The following is a 23,349-nucleotide window of genomic DNA, read 5'->3' on the forward strand; positions in this document are numbered from 1 at the left end:
AGTTATCCTAAAAAGAAAGTTACTCTTTTCTTTAGTATATTCATTAGTGGAAGCATATTTAAAGTTATTATATATAATATTAATCATATTAAAAATAAAACTTAATTATCATAGTTAATATAATATTATTTTCATTCATAAAGCCTTAATTTTGGGATTAAAGAAAGTATAGTTGTTTTTTCTTTTCAGCAAAAGAAAAGTTGTTGGTATGAAACATGAAATGAGTAGAATAATTTGTGAAAAGTGAGACTAAATAAACTAAGGTTAGTGAAAAGTTGAGCCTTAATTTAATCATTTAGTTTTTTCAATGTTGTTCAAAATAAATTGTGAAGAGTTACAAAAATTAAATTAAAAGAGAAGTAGGAAGATAGTCCATATATTGTTATAATAAGAAGTATATAAATTCAACAATTTATTACATTTGATTTAAATATAAACAAATAAAATTAATAAACAATCATGTAAATACATTTTAAAATATAACACCAAACACTCGTGGATCTCGTTTCATTTAAAGTGAATTGATTACGTACTAAATATTTATGTATTATACATACACTAGTTTTATATAATGTAAATGGATTCTTTCCCATATATATTGTATACACAAATTTCAAGTTGAAAATTAATTTGAAAATTTTGCATCAAAATTTATTTATAATTTCAAGAGTGTACAAGTTTTGAATTTCTTTACAAACAAAACTTCTTTGATTCTTCTCTTCTGTTCACATCCTCTTCTCAATTGATGTGATGTTCATTAGAATTTCTTCCACTTCTTTAGTTTCTTCAAATATTTTTGTAAAGAATTTTTGGACTTCTTAAACTTGTGAATGTGTAGAATGACTTGGAGGTGACCCGTTTTTATAGTGTCAATCACTTTGATATAAGAGAATTCTTGTAGAATTTAAACTCTATTATTGTTATTCATATCTTATTAATTTAATTAATTAGAGATAAAATAATCCTTAAAGAATATGGTTTCTTTATAATAGAGTTCTAAAAGGATTTAATTTCTTGATTTAACCTCCTTCACAGCCGCCGCCGTCTACTTGGTCGGCGTTATATTGAATTAAATGTGATCCAAATATGTTAGAGTTCTTATCCCACAAATGTGAAAGTGCTTGTCAAGCACTGAAGTATAACCTAAATATTGGTTTGTGTTAAAATTCAAATGTTTGTGCCATCCAAAAAGATCTTGAATTCAATTAATTGTGATTGAGAAATCATGTCAGATTGCTTGAAAATTGGTGAGAAATAAATTCTAAGTCTATGGCAAGTAATTTCATGATGATTGGGAAATAAATGGGCAACATTTTTCTATGTTCTTTTTTCATTGTATTTGACAAGAAACATAGAAAATAACAAAGAAAATGAAAATGAAATAAAGTTGTCAGATCTCAAGTAATTTCTGGCCTTCGTGCCTTATGATGTAGGTTGATATTTTGTTCCTTCGAATTTTCAACACACAAAAAGCAAGAACCTGGAAGGAGCATAAGAGAAGAGGTGGGACTGGATGCAGGGAGCTGGTGGAGGGAACTTGTCTCTAAAATATTTCTCAACATTTTTTTTTTTAATTTCTTGATTCATGAAAACAAATTTGATATTTCTCAACTTGTCAAATTAGTGCTCAATCTTTTAGAGGTTGCTCACATAAGGATCAAACCTTTCAAAATGGTCAAATAAGAGTTTAACCTTTACAGAAGTGCTAAAATAAGGGTTTTTCACGCATTTCAATCTAATTTGTAGAAAAAATAGGTAAATGCCGATATGTTTAGAGTAAAATCCATAACCTGATATACAACATTTGAGAAGCCCTTCTTTGAACACCCTTTAAAAGGTTAGGGCCTTATTTATCTATTTTAAAAAGTTTGGCCTTCATTTAAGCACTTTATAAATGTTTGATCCTTTTGTGAACAACCTCTAAAAGGTTTAACCTTAATCTTAACATTTAACTTAATTGAAATGAAACATAACCTGAATTTTAAATTATTCATCTTCTTTTGAAATATCTTCACTTCAAACCATTGTTGTAAACCAATCATCTCTCTAAAAATTAAAAATTGAATGTGGAATTGAATTAAATGTGATGCAAAAATGTTGAAGTTATCATCCCCGAACCACCCGCAAATAACGATGGAAATTGTGGAAAAGGCCCTAAATTAATAACCCTAAAGACCCGTTTATCTTAATATTGAGAGCTTTGTTTCATCCAAAAAGATATGGTGCTCTTGAATGCAATTGATTGTGATTGAAAATTGAAATAAAGTTGATTGAAAATAAGTTAGAAAATTTTAAATTTCATATAAAATTTCAAACATATTTTTATTGATTTTTTAGAGAAAAATATATCTTGTTAATTGTTTTAACGCTTACAATTTTTTAAATAGTTTTAAATATTTTATAAAGTATTTAATTTTTAAAATTATATCTTTAAAGGGAAATTCATTAATTCATTTAATGAATGAGATCATATAATTTGAAGGGAAAAAATAACAAACACCCGTTATACGCGTTGAAGGACAAGCTCTCTTAACATAACAAAAACTTCAGTTTCAGCATCAATAGAACATTATGGCACGTTGACAATTGGCTCTGTCACAACTCAAGTATAATATATCAAGAGTGATCGCAAGCATTTAATACAATAAAGAAATCAGCACCGGATGGTCTAAAGCACTTAAAAATATGTTTTTAGATCAATTTAAATTTCAAAAAAAAATTGTAATTTTCTTAAGTGTGATCGGTAAAAAAAAAATTGAGGTTTGCGTTGAGCTCTAGAGAAAAAAGTAGGTTTGAGAGTCTGTTACATGTAGAGAAGATTGTAATAACCCTACAACACCAAAAAATTAGTACTTGTTAATTACACGATTGTTAAAAAATTCAAAATTTAAAAATGAAAAATTCGATGTTTAATTGTGAACCCTTAAAATAAAACACTAATTAATTCCTTAGTGAAATAATTTTGGTATCTCTTGATATCCACAAAAATATTAAAAATATTTAAAAAAAAAGAAGCAAAACTCGTTAGACAAAAACATATCTCCAAATTAATTTGACCAGTGGTTTGTTCACCGCCTTGGATGCTTGTGTCTAATGAAAGTATATTTTATAAATCAACTTATTATTAAACACTAAAAAAATATATGAAAGAATAGTTTTTTATTAATTTTGTTTTAAGTCACCAAAATTTATGTTGAGTTGTAAATTTAATTAAATAAATCAAATTTAGTGACAAAATTAAATAAAATTTTAAGTTTACTTGCAAAGTTCAATCACATATGAGTTAAATGGTAAATTTACTTATATTTTCAAAGTGTAATGACAAGTATCAATTAAAATATAGTGATAAATTTCAATATTTACTTATAATATAGTGGTAAATTTACATTCTAACTCTAGAATAATTGAAGTTCTTATCCCCATATCATCCACAATTTGTGGAAGAGCTCATCAATTATTGAAGTTTAACCCTAAAGACCCATTTGTGTAACACCCCAAATTTTGGGCCTAGAAGAAATAGGTTTTGAACAAGGAGACAGTTAAAAGACTGCACATAAATATTTAGTTGTACAAGGAAGAGACATAAATGAATGTTTGCTTCAGTGGTTAAGTGATTTAGGAGTGTTTGCAAGTGTCTGAGAAGTTAGGGGTTTAAGTTTTGGCTTTTGTAGAATTTTTAGTTTTGCTCTTAAATGAATCTGGACACTGGCATATAGGCCTTATAAATAATAGTGCTTGTTCATGAAATAAAAAGAGCTTGTGGCCTAGTGGTAAAGTGGCGTGTTGTGTAACTGTGAGGTTTGAGGTTCAAGTATTGGGTTGCACAATGGAATATTTATTTTGCTGCTTGAGCTGTGTTGGAAGTGGAGTTGGACTGAAACACAGCCAAGGGGAGTTTGAATGGAATTTGAATGGAGTTGTCGGGGGAGTTGAGGAGAAATAGGTGGAGTGATTCAAGGAGGGATAAAGGGAGAGATTTTTGGAGAAAACGAAGGGAAGTGAGGGGAAAGGAAAGGGTATGCAGAAATTGAACTTTGTACTCAGGAAAAATTCAGCCAGAGGGGATATTTCTCATATTGGTTTTGTGTATCGTTTGTTTTTGCTTTGCTTTTTGGTGCCGAATTTTACTAAGAGTTAGAGTATCTATCAGGTTTTCTTTTTCTGTTATCTCTGTAGCGACCTAAAAATTTTGGGCACGGGCGCTAATCGAATTAATTATTGAAAATTTGAAAATAGAGTTTCGATTTTATTTGCAAAAGGAGTCGCCACCGATCTTTTTTAGGTGTGATCGGACACCTAATAAATTCTTTTTTTAGAAGAAAAATTTATTTTAAATTTTCCTAAAAAAGAGGTAATTTTAGGTCTGCGTGAAAATCCAGAGAAAATTAGGGTTCGGGAGTCAGTTACGCGCGAGGAAGGTATTAGCACCCTCGCGACGCCCAAAATTGGAATCTCGTTAAATGCGCGTTGTCTTAATTTTCAAAAATACAAGTTCAATTTAAGATTTAATTGTGATCTGATTGAAACTTGAGAAAACCCTTTTTTTTTTAAACACGAGAACTTTGAAACACAATAATAATTTTTGAAAACACGAGGATTTTTGAAACACTAAAATTTTTAAAAGCATGAGGATTTTTTTGAAACACGAAAATTTTTGAAAATAAGGAAATTTTTAAAACACGGGAATTTTTTGGAAACATGAAAATTTTTGAAACACGATTAGTTTTTTTTTAAAGGTACCGCAATTGACACAAATCAATGATATTCACCCATACATGACGATGAAATCATCGAATTAGTGTTAAATCGATTCAACTTAATATTTAATCGTGATTCTATTAAAACACGAGAAACTTTTTTTATTTTTTAAAAAAACGAGAATTTTTGAATATCTTCGCTTTTTTTTTAAAAAAAAGGGCGTCCCGTATTTGACACGAGCCATCGATATTCACCCAACATAGCGATGAAATCAATGACTTAATGCTGAATCGGTTCGTGGCCTCATGCATCAAAATTGTTCGAATTTAACGAATAAAATAAAATAAAATTAAAAAAACATAAATACAAAATAAAAATATTTAAAAATATGCAATAATATTAAAAACGAGACAACATTTAAATATTTAGACAAAATTAAAAGTTCAAGAATTTACCAAAACCCAAAGTTATGGGCTGCACAATTTTGGGCCTTTTCCCTTTTTTCTCTTTCTTTTCTCTTTTTTCTTTTTCTTTTCTTTTTTCTTTTTTTTTCAGGTTGGGCCGCTGGGTGCTGGGCCGGATGCTGGCCTGCTGCTGAAACGGGCCTGGGGCTGCTGGAGCTGGCCTGCTGGAACTGCTGTTGGGCCTGGAGACCTGCTGGGCCTTTGCTGGAATGGCCTGCTACTTACTTTTTGTTGCAGTTTTTTTTAAAAGCCTGCTGTTTGGGCCTAATCTGCTGGGCCTGCTGGGTGTTGTGGGTCTGCTGGCTGTTCCGGGTCGGGTTGCTAGTTCGGGTCGGGTCGGTTCGACCCGACTGATTTAATTATTTTTTTATTTTTCTTTTTTCTTTTTTCTTTTTTCTTTTTCTTTCCCCCCTTTCTTCTTCCTTCTTCTTTCTTCTTCTTTTTTTTTCTTTTTTTCTTCTCCTTCGTTCAGCCCCCGACGGCGCTTCCCCGACCTGGTGCGACGGTCGGCGACGGCGCGCGGTGGAGATCTCCTCTTCTCCTCCCCTTTTCCTTTTCTGTTTTTTCTTTTTCTTCCTTTGTATTTCTCTTTTATTTTTGTTTGTTGTTTGCTTCTTGCTCTCTTTTTTTGCTTCTTGGTTGTTGTTTGCTTTGCTAGGTGCCGGCGATGGGAGTGCTACGGCGGTGGGCACGGTGGCGTTGGTGCGAGGGCCGACGATGTGCTGCTGTTTTTGCTTGATTTTTCTCTAAAAAATTTTGTTGTTTTTTTTCTTTTTGCTTCCTTACTTCCCCCCGTTTTTTTTTGCTTTGGGGGTTTTAAAACCCATTTTATTTTGATGTTCTCTTCTTTTTTTGCAGGTAGCAAGTGGGCTAGGAGAGGTAGGCGGCCGCCGCCGTTCAGGCGCAAGTTAATGATTGCTATCGAGGGACCAAAATGTAAATACAGCAAAAGTTTTAAATAAAACATAATTTAGAGAAAGTTTAGGGTCGAAATGTAATTTTGAGAAAGTTTAGGGTCAAAAGTAATTTATAAAAGTTTAGGGTTGAAATGTAATTTTGAGAAAGTACAGGGTCAAAATGCAATTTTTAAAATTTTTATTTTTTAACACAAAATTATTCGGACAAAATTCGGTGATTACAATTGCCCTCTTTGCTCATCATTGTGAAACAGGATAGAGCAAAGACTAAAAAGCACCGAATTTTGTTCGACCATCCAAAATTTTCCTCTTTATTTGAAAAGCAGAAATCGAGAACAGCTCGGCGTGCGACCCGAGACTCAACTCACCTCTTGGATTATGAGTTGATCTTCGAAAAACAAAAATCGAAAATACCTCGACATGTGCCCCGAGGCTCAACTCATCTCTCGCAATATGAGTTGATTTTTCAAAAAACATAAATTTAAAAGAAATACCTCGGCATGGTCCGAGGCTCAACTCACCTCTGTATTATGAGTTGATTTTTGAAAAATAGAAATTTAAAAAAAATACCTCGGCATGACCCGAGGCTCAACTCACCTCTGTATTATGAGTTGATTTTTGAAAAACGAAAATTTAAAAGAAATACCTCGGCATGACCCGAGGCTCAACTCACCTCTGTATTATGAGTTGATTTTTTGGAAAAAAGCAGAAATTAAAAAATACCTCAACGTGACCGAGGCTCAACTCACCTCAGATTATGAGTTGAGTTTTGAAAAAGCAAATTAAAAAATACCTCAACGTGACCCGAGGCTCAACTCACCTCAGATTATGAGTTGATTTTTGAAAAAGTAGAAATTTAAAAAATACCTCAACGTGACCCGAGGCTCAACTCACCTCTGTATTATGAGTTGATTTTTAAAAAGCGAAATTTAAAAAATACCTCAACAGAACTTAGAGGCTCAACTCACCTCAGATTATGAGTTGATTTTTGAAAAAAGCGAAATTTAAAATACCTCAGCGTGACCCGAGGCTCAACTCACCTCAGATTATGACTTGATTTTTGAAAAAAGAAATTTAAAAAATACCTCAACGTGACCCGAGGCTCAACTCACCTCAGATTATGAGTTGATTTTGAAAAAGCGAAATTAAAAAATACCTCAACAGTGACCCGAGGCTCAACTCACCTCAGATTATGAGTTGATTTTTGAAAAAGCAAAATTTTAAAAATATTTCTTGAAAGAAACAGGTTTGAAAAACATCGTGAAACTAAAAGCCTTCTTCTTCATTGATTCATGCGACTTTCTCCTAGTATTCCTTGCTCTACTGGTATACCTGTATATGTGATGTATGATGTTATTACGATATGCACATGTTTGTCCTAAATGCTTTTGTGTCTACATGATCATACAATGCACCATGGGTTGTTTGTCACGTGCCCCACTTTTGATTTTTGTGAGGGTCCGCATTCATTTCCTCAATTCTTGACTTTTCTCTCTAGTTTTGTACTCATCCTCAAGTTTGGTGAGTAACCCACATTTCTTCGTATATCACCCTCTTGCCCCCTGTTGAACTTTTTCTTGCTTTAGGGTCCTTGTATTTATCAAGTTCTCATTCAAGTAATGCTCAACATTCCTTTTGTTTAGAGTATGTCATCTTACTATTTATCATTTAAATGAATCAAACACGAGATGCATACAAAAGACAAAGTAGGCATGAAAGAAATACCTCACATTCATTTTCTTAAAAGTAACAAACGAAGGAAATTGACAAGGAAAGTTTAACAAATAAATTGTCATAAAGAAAAGAAAGCGAATTCAATGGCCAGAAATGCTCTAGATATCCAATGCATGAACTTTCCACGTTTCTTCATCCTGGATCTTTTCGAGCACGGCTTCTTGTGTAGAAGATTTTGAGCTTCTGAGAATGCTTCAAATATTGTAACCTCGCCATTCGACTCCCTGTTCAAGTCGCCTTGCTCCTTAAGCTCGAGCTTGTTTCATTAGGACACCCTTTTGGGTTTTCATCCTAATCCTTTTTGTTCATCAAGACGCCCTTTTCGGGTTTTCATCTTGATTTTTTCTTTTTTTTTGTTTTTTTGTTTTTTTGTTTTTTGTTTTGTCTGTTTTTTTTTGTTTTTTGTTTTGTTTTTTTTCTATTTTTTTTGTTTTTTTTAAGCATAATATTTCTTCACAGCATCTGAGTTCACTGGATTAGGTAATTCTTTCCCATCCATCTCAGTGAGAATCAGAGCCCCTCCTGAGAATGCCTTTTTTACAACGTATGGCCCTTCCCAATTTGGTGACCATTTTCCTCGAAAGTCCTTCTGTATAGGGAGAATTTTTCTCAGTACGAGCTCTCCTTCGCGAAATTCTCTTAGCCGCACTTTTTTATCATGGGCCGTGATCATTCTCTTCTGGTACATCTGTCCATGACAAATTGCTTTCAAGCGTTTCCCTTAAATAACGTTTAGCTAATCATGTCGAGCTCGAACCCACTCTGATTCTTCTAACTTCGTCTCCATCAAGACGCGTAGGGATGGGATCTCTACTTCGATAGGCAGAACGGCTTCCATTCCATAGACCAGAGAAAAAGGAGTTGCCCCTGTAGACGTCCGTACAGAGGTGCGATATGCGTACGAAGCGAATGGTAGCTTCTCGTGCTAGTCTTTATATGTCTCAGTCATCTTCCCGAGAATCCTCTTAATGTTCTTATTAGCCGCTTCTACTGCTCCGTTCATCTTCGGGCGATGGGGCGAAGAATTATGATGCTTTATCTGAAATTGCTCACATACTTCTTTCATCATCTTGTTGTTCAAATTTAAAGCATTATCTGAGATGATTCTTTCAGGCAGACCATGTCGACATATGATCTTATTTTTTTAAGAACCTACAGACTGCAGCCTTTGTCACATTAGCAAACGAAGTGGCTTCTACCCATTCTGTGAAGTAGTCTATAACCACAAAGATGAATCGATGTCCATTAGAAGCTTTCGGGGAAATTGGCCCTATAACATCCATGCCCCACATAGAAAAAGGCCGCGGAGAAGTCATGACATGAAGGGGTGATGGAGCTGCATGAATTTTGTCGCCATAAATTTGACATTTGTGGCACTTTCGTGTGTAACCAATGCAATCCCTTTCCATCGTCAGCCAATAATAATCAAGTCTCATAATCTGCCTGGCCATGGTGAACCACTGGCATGTGTTCCACAAATTCCTTCATGAACCTCTTCAAGTATCTTTCTGGCTTCAACAGCGTCTACGCACCTTAGGATCACTTGATCTTTTCCTCTTTTGTATAGAATATCTCCGTCAAGAACAAATCCAATCGCCAATTTCCTGATTGTTCTTTTGTCATTCTCATTTGCTTGCTCGGGGTATCTTTGATTCTCGATATACTCCAAGATATCATGGAACTATGGTCGTCCATCTGACTCCTCCTCAATACTAAAACAGTGTGTGGGGGTCTCATATATACTCATTTGGATAGGCATTATCTCAATTTCTCTGTTTGCTTTGAACATTGAAGCCAAGGTGGCCAGAGCATCAGCCAATTGGTTCTCTTCCCGTGGAAAGTAGTTAAAAGTCACTTCTTTAAATTCTTTGACCAATTCTGCAATAAGATCGCGATATTTGACTAATTTCGAATCCCTCACTTCCCAATCTCCACGAATTTGGTAAATGACTAGTGCTGAGTCCCCGTGTACCTCTAAGATTTTGATTTTCCTCTTGATAGCTGCACGAAGTCCCATGATGCAAGCTTTATATTCCGCTATATTATTTGTACAGAAGAAATTCAATCTGGCAGTAAGTGGGTAATGGTCCCCTTCAGGTGATACTAAGACTGCTCCTATCCCATGCCCTAATGCATTTGATGCACCATCAAAGCTCATCTTCCATGACTTTCCTTTTGATGACTCGCCCTCTTTTTCTGAAATGCACATCAAATCTTCATCTGGGAACTCAAATCTCAAAGGCTCGTATTCCTCTATTGCACGACTTGCCAAGAAGTCAGCTATTGCGCTTCTTTTTATCGACTTTTGGCTCACATATACAATGTCATACTCAGTCAATAGGATCTACCATCGGGCCATTCTCCTTGAGAGTGCAGGTGACTCCATCATGTACTTTATTGGGTCCAGTTTTGAAATTAACCATGTCGTGTGATGCAACATGTATTGTCTGAGCCTTCGAACCGTCCAAATCAATGCACAACAAAACTTCTCAATTGAAGGGTAATTTGCCTCATATTCTGTGAACTTCTTGCTGAGGTAGTAAATTGCCTTTTCTCTTCTCCCTGACTCATCATGTTGCCCCAGTACGCAACCCATTGAGTTCTCAAACACGTTCAGGTACAATATTAAGGGTTTTCCAGGGGTCGGCGGTACTAGCACAGGAGGATTAGATAGATACTGTCTTATCTTGTCGAAGGCCACTTGGCACTCCTCGTTCCATTCTCCCGGATTACGTTTTCAAAGGAGTCGAAAAATTGGGTCAAACTGATTGGTAAGTTGAGCAATGAATCGAGCAATGTAATTCAACCTTCCTAAAAAACCTCTGACTTCCTTTTGTGTACGCGGGGGAGGCAATTCTTGTATAGCTTTTATCTTATCTGGGTCAACCTCGATACCTCTTTCACTAACAATGAAACCTAGCAGTTTTCCTGAGGTAGCCCCAAATGTACATTTGGCCGGGTTAAGCTTCAACTGGAACTTTCTTAATCTTTCAAACAGCTTCCTAAGACTCCCAACATGCTCTCTTTCTTCCCGAGATTTGGCAATCATATCATCGACATAAACTTCTATTTCTTTGTGCATCATATCATGGAATAACGTCACCATGGCTCTCTGATATGTTGCCCCAGCATTCTTTAATCCGAACGGCATTACCTTGTAGCGAAGGTTCCCACATTGTTATGAATGTAGTTTTCTCCATGTCTTGGAGCCATCTTTATCGATTATATCCCGAGAAACCATCCATGAAAGAAAAGAGAATGCTTTGTCAGATTATCCACCAAAGTGTCGACGTGCGGTAAAGGAAAGTTATCCTTAGGGCTTGCTTGATTTAGATCACGATAATCCACGCACATTCGCACCTTGCCATCCTTCTTGACCTTTGGGACTATATTAGCTACCCATTCGGATACTTTGAGACTTGTAGGAAGCCAGCGTCAAATTGTTTCTTGACTTATTCTTTTATCTTTAACAGCATTTCGGGTCTCATCCTTCTTAATTTCTGCTGAACGGGCTTGCATTCTGGTTTCAGTGGGAGCTTGTGGACTACAATATCCGTGTTCAATCTCGGCATATCCCGATAAGACCGAGCAAACACATCCTTGTATTCTCGGAGCAAGGCGATCAAATCTTGCCTTGTGTTTTCGAAATGGAAGTCCCAATCTTCACTTCTTGTTTCTCTTCTTCGTTCCCCAAGTTAACTACCTCAACAGATTCTTGATGGGGTAGGATTTGTTTCTCTTCTTGTTCCACCATTCTCGATGAAGTCGAGACGAGACACAATCTTCAACATTTTCGTCGACTTCAATTCTCCTAAACAAACAACCTTTTCAAAATTGATTTGAGATTCATAACGGATTATTCATGCCATTGATATCTGAGCACCTGAAAGGTGAATGGAAAAAGGCTATAGCAGAGTATTGAGGTATTGTAATCAACACACAATGATATGAGATGATATGAGATATATGCCTAGAAAAGGATATGAACAGAATGAGTAGTCGCAAAGTTAATGAAAAGAATATGACAATATAAAACAAAATGCATCTTCATTAATGTTCATTGAAATGATAAAGAGCAAACATAAGCTCTTACAAAAGGAACCCTACTGTTTAAGGACACACAAAATGAAGGGTTAACATTGAGCATTACTCTGAAGGGGACTGAAAAACTACAAGGAGGTCCTCAGCAGTCCAGTTGTTCAAAACATATCCTGGAGGACAAGGGCGTATCATTGAAGCATTCTTAATTTCATCATTCTCATTGTCAATAGCATCCATAGCTCTGGAATAACGTGATTCCAGACTTGTAGTGTTGCAATTGTGGATTGTACGGTTTTGGCTTTAGTGAATGATTAGGGTGATATGTACATGCAATGAATGAATGAATGAATGAATGACCAATGGATGCTAGTCATGTATAAATATGCAAAAAATGGTGTTGATTTCAAGATAGCCCCATATTTTGGCGTTTCATTTATCAAAAGAGTCAATTACAAAATATTTTGCCAACGAAGATGACCCTAGTTCTTGAGTTTCACTGTTTCCAGATCCTAGTCAAATCTTCAGGGAATAGATAAAAGTCAAAGAATGTCCCACCAAGTGTGTTAGAAATTTGTACATACAAAATTTGATTTGAAAATTGACTTGAAAATTTGGCGTATAATTTTATTTATAACTTCGATAATAGTACAATCTCAAATTTTCTTTTTTTAGAAAATTTCTTTATTTTTTTCTCCTAGATTGAGCTTCGATCCATGCGTCATCCAAACTTGATCTACTTAGGATAGAATATTGTTTTCTATGAAATAAATATTATTCGTGTTTTACTAATTCAACTAGCATTCTCGTGTCTCTCCCTATAAATAGATAGTCTTGGTAAAGTTATTAACACAAGACATAAGTTTTACATATTGTTATTCTACTAGAAAGTAGTGAGAATATATTTTCAAAAAATAAATTTTATTTTCTGGGAATTACAATTCTATTGGTTTCTATTGAGAGAGAATTACTTTGCTATTGAAAGTACTAAATCATTTCTAGTTTTGTGTTTAATTTGTGATTGTGTCCACACTCGAAGCAATTTATGGTACGAGAATAGAGGAGAATATCTAGGATCCATCATGCTCAAGAGTCAATTATGTGTAGGGAAGGTTATAGCATTCCTATAACGCTCAAAATTGGTATCTTATTAATTATGCAATTGTCAAAAAAAATTAAAATTAAAAAAATGGAAATCTAATGTTTAATTGTGATCTCTTAAAATAAATTACTTACTTTCCAGTTTTATTAAAATTTCATAATAAAATAATTTTCATTATCTCCTAATATCCACAAAAATATTTTTAAAGAAAACAAAACTCGTGATACACTAATTGTTGGAAAAGTTAGTGTATGTTAAGTGATGGCAAATTGTGGAAAATGTTTCTCATTTAAAAGATGAATTTTGACAAGTAATTTCATGGTGGTTAGGAAACAAAGAAAATGACTTTAAAAAAGGTCAGAAAAAGACGAAAACACATAAATAAAATTGGTTGTCCACATTCATAAAATTTATATTTTATTCAAAGTTGGAATTATAAATTTCATAAAATGGCTACTCTTTCTTTTCTATTATTTCATTTTTGCAATGATGAAACTTTTAAAATTATTCAGGTCATTATTTTACATGATACTCTCCATAACTACTTTTACTTGTGAGAGAAAAAAAGTCTAATATTGAAAGAGCCCATCAATATGAATATGTTTCTCTTTTTTTTCTTCCTTATATTATTTATAAATTCTTTTCTTAATATCATAAAAGTTGGTATAATTTAATTATCAATAACCTTTTCCTAACCCTTGAATTGGAGGATAAAACACATTTGAGCACGATTAAACTCACATTTCCATGCACTGACAATAATACCAATACTAACTCAACTAAAACTCAGTCAACCATATATTTTAATTTTTAAATATAATAACACATGTGCATCTAGAATAAATCTATTATATATATATATATAATAGTGTACCGGGTTACGTGACGAATTTTGTTAATTTAAGTTTAGACATGGATTGTTGGTTTGATAATAGATGTTTTTTTTTTTGTAATTTTTATGTCCAGGTTCATCATCGATATTTGTTGAATTGAACTGCAATTGGAAAAATAATTTTTAAGATATTTTTTAAACACTAAATGTTAACTCTATTACAATTTAGACGTATTTAATATTTTTTTTGGTTGAACATAAACTTAGAAATTAAGCGCTCATCAGTCCAAATGAAAATTATCATCAGTCACCAGTGATTGTCTAATATCTTCTTTAAGCTAGCATTTCACATAATGCGGAGGATCTTCTAAGATAACCAGCTGTTCAATTACGCCTCCATTTGCCTTAGCTATGCAATCAACAACTTTATTGGCATTCCGCTAAATATGTCGAAATTTGACTTCCCAATTTTTGAAACACCAATCATGAATCTGTCTTACTTCAGCAGTACTACTTATTGTAGCCAACCCGTTACAAATAATTTCAATCAATATTGTGTTGTCACTTTCCATCTCAACACATCTGAATCCTAATTTCAATCTTTCAAGAATAGTTCTAGCTTCAATCTAGAAGATATCATTCATACTTAATATAAAGACTAAAATACTACATTTAATAATAAATAAACTCATTTAATCTATTTCCTATAATACAAATATATCCCAAATAATTTAAAAGTGAATTTTATGTTTGGGTTTTGATGTGTGAAATATTGATGGATTCTAATTAAGTTTAGATTGATAAATTAATAAATGTAACTAAATATATTATAAGATACAAAATTATTGTTTGATTCTTCCATAAGTCGGTTTAGGTCACTTTCATTGGGTGACTTACGTCTAAGTCTTCTCACGTCTACATTAATTCAATACTCAAATATAATTAGTAAAAATATAAAAAAGTGTATACAATTGTGGAAAACTGAGTCAATACTCAAATAGAGACCCACAATTCTATGAGTCATCCAGAAGTGTTAAACTTCTTACCTCCAAATCACGCACAAATAGTGATGACAAATTTGAAATGTTTGTCTCATTTAAAAAGATTAATTGTGATTGTACAATAAATCTTGGACTAGTTGGAAGAATCCACCCAAAGTAAAGCAAAGACTAATTATAGAAAAGTTAGTCTATGTTGAAGTATCATATAACTCCAAAGACCCGTCTTAAAGGCAATGTGATTCAGAAGTGTTCAACCTCTTACCCCACAAATCACTCACAAATAATGATGGCAAATTGTGGAAAGTGTTCTCAATAACTAAAGTATAACCCTAAAGACCCATCTTAAATGCAATTGAACCTATTATCTCAAGTCACTCAGGCAATTTTCTATTATTGACAGTTTAATTTTAAATTTTCATAAAATTTGGAAATTTCTCACAATTTTGTTGACAGTTCAATTATATATTTCATACAATGGCTACTCTTTCATTTCTATTATTTCATTTTTGCAGTGATGAAAGGTTTAAAATCATTCAGGTCATAGTTTTACATCATCCTGTCTATAAATACTTTTACCTGTGGGGAAAAAAGTCTAATAATGAAAAAGCCGATGAATATGAATATGTATTTGTTTTACTAGATAAAGAATCCTCTCCAACTCCTAAATTGAAAGATAAAACAATAAAACGTGTTCAAATATGATTGAACTCATGTTCTTCTGCACTGACAACAATGTCGATATTAAGTCAACTAAAACTCAATCAACCATATATTTTAATTTTTAAATATAATAAACATTTGCATGAGAATAAATATAGTGTATATATATATATATATATAATAGTCTACACAATTGCATGGTGAATTTTGTTAATTTAAGCCTTAGGATGGATTACTAATTTTGTAATAGACATGTTTTTTTTACTTAATTTTCATATTTGTTTTTTAGTTTATAATCGGGGTTCGTGGTTGCCATTACACTTAAGACTTATTTCTTTTCTATTATTTCATTTTTGCAATGATGAGACATTTAAAATTATTCAGGTCGTTATTTTACATGATCCTGTCCATAAGTACTTTTTCTTGTGGGAGAAAGAAAGTCTGATAATGAAAGAGCCCATCAATATGAATATGTTTCTCCCTCTTTTTTTCCTTATATTATTTATAAATCCTTTTAAATATTGTAAAAATTGGTATAATTTAATAGTAATAACATTTTCCCAACTCTTGAATTGGAGGATAAAACACATTTGAGCATGACTGAATTCACGTTTCCTTACATTGATAATAATACCAATACTAACTCAACTAAAACTCATCAATCATATATTTTAATTTTTAAATATAATAAAATATGTGCATCTAGAATAAATCTAGAATATATATTATATAAAATAGTGTATCGGGTTGCGTGGCAATTTTGTTAATTTATGTTTAGACATAGATTGCTAGTTTGATAATAGATGTGTTTTTTTTTAAATTTTCATGTCCATTTCAAGGTTGATCATCGGTATTTGTGGAATTGAACTACAATTGAAAATAATAATTTTGAAGATATTTTATAACTAAATGTTAACTCTATTACAATTTAGATGTATTTAATTGTTTTTTTTTTTGTTGAACATAAGCTTAGAAAATTAAGGAGCGTTAGTCCAAATGAAAACTATCATTTGTCACCAGCAACTGTCTAATATCTTCTTCAAGCTAGCATCTCACATAATGCGGAGGATCTTCCAAGATAACCAGCTGCTCAATTATGCCTCCGTCTACCTTAGTTATGCAATCAACAACTTTATTGACATTTTGCTGAATATTTCAGAAATTTGACTTCTCAATTTTTGGAACACCAATCATGAATCAATCTTACTTCAGCAATGCAACTTACTGCAGCCAACCTGTTACGAATAGTTTCAATCAACATTACGTTGTCACTTTCCATCTCTACACATCTGAATTCTCTAGCCCAAGCCAAATTCAGCCATTTAAGAACCGCTCTAGCTTTAATCTAGAAGATATCATTTATATCTAATACAAAGATTAAAATAATACATTTAATAATAAAGAGACTAATTTAATACATTTCCTATAATAAAAATACAACCCAAATACTTTAAAAGTGAATTTTATGCTTTGGGTTTTTGATGTGTGAAATATTGATGGATTCTAATTAAGTTTTGATTGATAAACTAATAAATGTAATTATTATAAGATACAAAATTATTGTTTGATTGTTCCATAAGTCGGTTTAGGTCACTTTCATTGGGTGACTTACCTCTAAGTCTTCTCAAGTCTGCATTAATTCACATTTTCTTTCGAAATTCTATGTAGAAAAAGGATGTATGGAAAGGGAATTATCAAAATAGGATTACGATAGTGTTGAAAATAACGATATGTTAGGAAAAATATATAAAAATGGTGTAAATAATTTTAAAATATATTATTGTTAAAAATTTTAAATTTCATATAAAATTTCAAACATATTTTTATTGATTTTTAGAGAAAATATATCTTGTTGATTGTTTTAACACTTACAATTTTTAAATAGTTTTAAATATTTTATAAAGTATTTAATTTTTAAAATTATATCTTTAAAGGGAAATTCATTAATTCATTTAATGAATGAGATCATACAATTTGAAGGGAAAAAATAACAAACACCCGTTATACGCGTTGAAGGACAAACTCTCTTAATATAACAAAAACTTCAGTTTCAACATCAATAGAACATTATGGCACATTGACAATTAGCTCTGTCACAACTCAAGTATAATATATCAGAAGTGATTGCAAGCATTTAATACAATAAAGAAATCAGCACCGGATGGTCTAAAGCGCTTAAAAATATGTTTTTAGAACACTTTAAATTTCAAAAAATAAATTAATAATTTTTAAATTTTTTTTAAGTGTGATCGGTAAAAAGATCACCTTTTATATAGATATTTTAAAATGATAAATTTGAGGTTTGCGTTGAGTTCTAGAGAAAAAAAGTAGGTTTAAGAGTCTGTTACGTGTAGGGAAGGTTATAATAACCCTACAACATCCAAAATTTGTACTTGTTAATTACGTGATTGTCAAAAATTCAAAATTTAAAATGAAAATTTTAATGTTTAATTGTGAACCCTTAAAATAAAACACTAATTAATCCCTTAGTGAAATAATTTTGGTATCTCTTGATATCCACAAAATTAAAAATATTTAAAAAAAGGCAAAACTCAGAATTCACTTGATTTAGAAAAAAAGATATCTTCAAATTAATTTGACCAGTGGTTTGTTCACCGCCTTGGATGCTTGTGTCCAATGAAAGTATATTTTATAAATCAACTTATTATTAAACATTAAAAAAATATCTGAAAGAATAGTTTTTTATTAATTTTGTTTTAAGTCACCAAAATCTATATTGAGTTGTAAATTTAATTAAACAAATCAAATTTAGTGACAAAATTAAATAAAATTTTAAGTTTACTTGCAAAGTTCAATCACATATGAGTTAAATGGTAAATACTTATATTTTCAAAGTGTAAAGACAAGTATCAATTAAAATATAGTGATAAATTTCAAATTTTACTTATAATATAGTAGTAAATTTACACTTTAACTCCAGAATTATTGAAGTTCTTATCTCCAAATCATCCATAGTTTGTGGAAGAGCTCGTCAATTATTGAAGTTTAACCCTAAAGACCCATTTGTGTTAATAAAGTCAAAATTTACTGTTTAAAAAATCATTTTTATTTAACAAAATTAATATTTTAAAGTTTTGTGATATTATAAATGAAATATTTCTACTATAATTAAACTGCAATTGAAAAAAATTAAAATATTTTTATATAATAAATATTAACTCTATTACAATTTGGATATATTTAATTAGAGTAACTAAAATAAAACATTTAATAATAAGAGGAGGAATTTGATGCACTCGAGATCCCAAATACTTTTAACTTTTAAATTATGGGGACTAGTAGCATATTTTAAACAATTTATTATTCTGAAAATAAAAGAATATATAGTAATTAATAAAATATATATATTTTTACACCTTTTTACAGAGATTTTAAAATTCTTTTCAAAAGATAAATTTGAGGTCTACGTGAAATTCTAGAGAAAATAGTAGGTTCAAGAGTCGGTTATGTGTAAGGGAGATTGTACAAGCCCTACAACACTCAAAATAAGTATTTATTAATTACACAATTGTCAAAAATTCAAAATTTATAATTATGACCCCTTGAAATAAAACACTAACTTTTCGGTGAATTAAAATTTCTTAGTGAAATAATTTTGGTATCTCTTGATATCCACAAAATATTAAAAATATTAAAAAGAAGAAGACAAAACTCAGAATTCACTTTATTTGGAAAAAGATATCTCCAAATTAATTTGATCAATGGTTCATCGCCTTAGAGGCTTGTGTCCAATGAAAGTATATTTTATAAATTAACTTATTACTAAACATTAAAAAGATGTCTGAAAGAATAACTTTTATTAATTTTTGTTTTAAGTCACCAAAATCTATATTGAACAAATTAAATTTAGTGACCAAATTAAATAAAATTTTAAGTTTACTTGCAAAGTTAAATCTGAGTAAATGGAAAATTTACTTATGTATGAAATATTGATGGATGTTAGTTAAGTTTTGATTGATAAATTACTAAATGTAATTAAATGTATTATAAGTTAGAATATTATTGTTTGATAAATCACTTTCACATTTTCTTTTTAAGGTTTCATTAATTGACACTTTAGATGCTAATTAATTTTCTTTTCTAAGTAGAAAAGGATGATCGAAGGAGATTTCAAAGTTATAAATATGCTGTTAGTCTCTTTTATTTCTATAAAATCTGTTAGTCTCTTTTATTTCTATAAAATTTTAGATTCATTCTAATCACTCATATTATTTTTGGTTAAAATATGTTGTTAGTCCCTTTTTCCTATAAATATTTGATATCCATTCCTTATAAGTTAAAGGTTTTAATTCAATTTAAAATTTTAATCAAATTATTATCATCTTTGATATTTTTGTCGAATTTGTCAACTTGCTTATTTTGTGTTGGTCATATGCAACGACATATAAGGAAACCTAATTAATATGTAAAGTTGACAAATTTTGACCAAAAATTAATGATAGAACTAAGATTTTTAAATAAAAACTAGAAAATTTTATTTTTAACCTTTTAAGTATAAGGACTAAGTCTCAAATTTTGTCAAAATATAAGGACAAATAGATTATTTCAACCTTATTTTGTTTAAAAGTTTTTACATTTATTAAATAAAAATATTTTTATCAAATTTATCAAGTGTGCGAGGGTTGAAACATATTAAAGCATGCTCTTTGGGCTTTTCTTCATCATCCAAACTATTTTATCAACTCAACTTCCCTTTTCCTACTGTTTTTATTTTCTTGCCATATTCCGTCTTGCAATCATGAACTACAAAACTTGCTTTCATCTTCTCTTAGCTTTATTCATACCATGTTCCGTACTTTGCTTGGCTATGACAGTCAGGAATCTCAACTTCGATCAGTTTGCACTTCTCGAGTTTAAGGATCGCATTGCCGGTCCTCAAAATGTCTTGGCAGACAATTGGATGGCCTCAACCTCTGTTTGCAATTGGATTGGAGTTTCTTGTGGCATCCTCCATAAAAGAGTTATAGCTTTGAATCTTACAAGCATGAATCTTAGGGGTACTATCCCTCCACACCTTGGAAATCTTTCATTTCTACTCTCTCTCGACTTGAGTAGCAACCATTTCTATGGCCATCTCCCTAAAGAATTGGGCCAATTGCGTCATTTGAGGATCCTTCAATTAAGCTACAACCGTCTGAATGGGGAAATTCCATCATGGCTTGGGAACTTACAGAGAGTTCGAAGGCTGCAAATGAAAAATAATTACTTTACAGGCACAATCCCTGAAACACTTGTTAACATATCTAATCTAGAGATCCTGAACTTGGGACTCAATCAATTATCTGGTCAGGTTCCATCTTCCATTTTCAAGATATCTTCTCTGAATATTATTATTCTCTCCAGCAATAGCCTATCAGGTAGTTTGCCTAATGATATGTGTCAACATCTTCCCAAGCTTGAAGTTCTTTACTTGCATAGCAATGAGTTATCTGGTAACATTCCGTCAAGTATGGGCAAATGTAGCAACCTTAAAAATTTGTCCTTGTCCTTGAATCAATTGACGGGGATCATTCCAAGAAGTATTGGCAATCTGACACAACTCAAAGAATTATATTTGGGGTTTAATAATCTATAAGGTAATCAATTTCCTTGATTTCTTGAATTTTAAGTACTTTTTTTTATAAAAGAGTTTGATTTGTAATAGATAACAAAAGGAAAAAGTTTTTATTTCATTTGATGAAAAACATAAGCTGAAATATATGAAAGTCTACCATCTCCAAATTACTGTAGAACAGAATAGAAAACCTTTTTGACTTATGCTAACAAATTAGGTAGTTTGACACCTTGATTTTTCGACTATATGTGCAGGTCAAATTCCTAATGAAATCGGTAATCTTCTTGGTTTGGAACTGCTTAATATTCAAGCAATTAAAGGCCTTACAGGTCAGATTCCAACTTCGATCTTCAACATTTCTTCTCTGAAGACCATTGCTCTCTCCAACAATAGCCTATCAGGTAGTTTACCTAATGATATGTGTCAACATCTTCCCAAGCTTGAAGTGCTTTACTTGCATAGTAATGAGTTATCTGGTAACATTCCATCAAGTATGGGCAAATGCAGCAACCTTAAAAATTTGTCCTTGTCTTTGAATCAATTGACGGGGATCATTCCAAGAAGTATTAGCAATCTGACACAACTCAAAGAATTATATTTGGGGTTTAATAATCTAGAAGGTAATCAATTTCCTTGATTTCTTGAATTTTAAGTACTTTTTTTATAAAAGAGTTTGATTTGTAATAGATAACAAAACGAAAAAGTTTTTATTTCATTTGATGAAAAACATATGCTGAAATATATAAAAATCTAACATCTCCAAATTACTATAGAATAGAAAAGAAAACCTCTTTGACTTATGCTAACAAAATAGGTAGTTTGACACCTTGATTTTTCGACTATGTGTGCAGGTCAAATTCCTGATGAAATCGGTAATCTTCTTGGTTTGGAACTGCTTAATATTCAAGCAATTAAAGGCCTTACAGGTCAGATTCCAACTTCGATCTTCAACATTTCTTCTCTGAAGACCATTGCTCTCTCCAACAATAGCCTATCAGGTAGTTTGCCTAATGATATATGTCGACATCTTCCCAAGCTTGAAGTGCTTTACTTGCATCGCAATGAGTTATCTGGTAACATTCCGTCAAGTATGGGCAAATGCAGCAACCTGAAAAATTTGTCCTTGTCCTTGAATCAATTGACGGGGATCATTCCAAGAAGTTTCGGAAATCTGACACAACTCGGAGAATTATATTTGGGATTTAATAATCTAGAAGGTAATCAATTTTCTTGATTTCTTGAATTCAAAGTATTTTTTTTTATAAAATAGCTTGATTTGTAATAGATAACAAAAGGAAAAAGTTTTTATTTCATTTGATGAAAAACATATGCTAAAATATATTAAAATCTAACATCTCCAAATTACTGTAGAACAGAAAAGAAAACCTCTTTGAGTTATGCTTACAAAATAAGTAGTTTGACACCTTGATTTTTCGACCATGTGTACAGGTCAAATTCCTGAGGAAATTGGTAATCTTCTTGGTTTGGAACTGCTTAATATTCAAGCAATTAAAGGCCTTATAGGTCAAATTCCAACTTTGATCTTCAACATTTCTTCTCTGAAGACCATTGCTCTCTCCAGCAATAGCCTATCAGGTAGTTTGCCTAATGATATTTGTCAACATCTTCCCAAGCTTGAAGTGCTTTACCTGAGTAGGAATGAATTATCTGGGAAGATTCCATTTGGCATGGGCAAATGCAACAACCTTAAAAAATATGCTTTTAAGTATTTTTAGTTGAACAGTTTAGAAGGTATGTTTTTCACTTGAATTTTCGACTATGTGTGCAGGTCAGATTCCATCAAATATTTTTAATTCAACTACGCTCGAAGAAATAGATCTATTTAACAACAAATTAGAAGGTATGTTTTTCACTTTAATATTTTCCGAACTCCAAAAACATTGTGTTGAATTTGTTTCTTCTATTTTGGTCATTTTAATATGATAATAAACAATAAGATTTATATGCATTGATTTATTTTTAATTTTTAATTTCCATTAAACTTTGAAAAAGAAATTATTTTTATTGCATAAACTAATCTATTCTATATAAGTAAAAAAATTAAAAATCATTAGAAATCCTTTGTCTATAGAATAAAAGAAACCAATGTGGAAAATATATTTATTTAAAAAATGAAACAACGAGATATATACGGATACATTTATATACATAGATTCTCATATCACCTGTTGCACGTGATTTTTAGCTAGCTTTTAAATAATGTTTTTTTAAATTATTCTAATTAGTTTTTTTTATTCAAATGGTTGAATATAATTAAAATATATTAATTTATATAATAAAATTTCAAGTTATAATTAAAGTATATGT

The 23,349-nt window shown here is 31.5% G+C and overlaps 3 protein-coding genes across 3 annotated transcripts in view; all 3 read left to right on the plus strand.

Moving 5' to 3' along the window:
* The window catches only part of LOC105766326 (receptor kinase-like protein Xa21), a 161,521-nt gene that overhangs the window by 84,115 nt on the left and 54,057 nt on the right, over nucleotides 1-23,349 (plus strand). The window lies entirely within an intron of this gene.
* The window catches only part of LOC128040945 (LRR receptor-like serine/threonine-protein kinase GSO1), a 50,239-nt gene that overhangs the window by 23,716 nt on the left and 3,174 nt on the right, over nucleotides 1-23,349 (plus strand). The window lies entirely within an intron of this gene.
* Nucleotides 21,716-22,803, plus strand: LOC128040948 (LRR receptor-like serine/threonine-protein kinase RGI1). The gene is made up of 2 exons (XM_052629995.1): nucleotides 21,716-21,872; nucleotides 22,471-22,803. Exons 1-2 carry the CDS (start codon nucleotides 21,863-21,865, stop codon nucleotides 22,755-22,757), a joined length of 297 nt encoding a protein of 98 aa, XP_052485955.1. The 5' UTR covers nucleotides 21,716-21,862; the 3' UTR covers nucleotides 22,758-22,803.

This window comes from Gossypium raimondii, chromosome 5 (genome assembly GCF_025698545.1).
Source record: "Gossypium raimondii isolate GPD5lz chromosome 5, ASM2569854v1, whole genome shotgun sequence".
NCBI classification, from domain to species: domain Eukaryota; kingdom Viridiplantae; phylum Streptophyta; class Magnoliopsida; order Malvales; family Malvaceae; genus Gossypium; species Gossypium raimondii.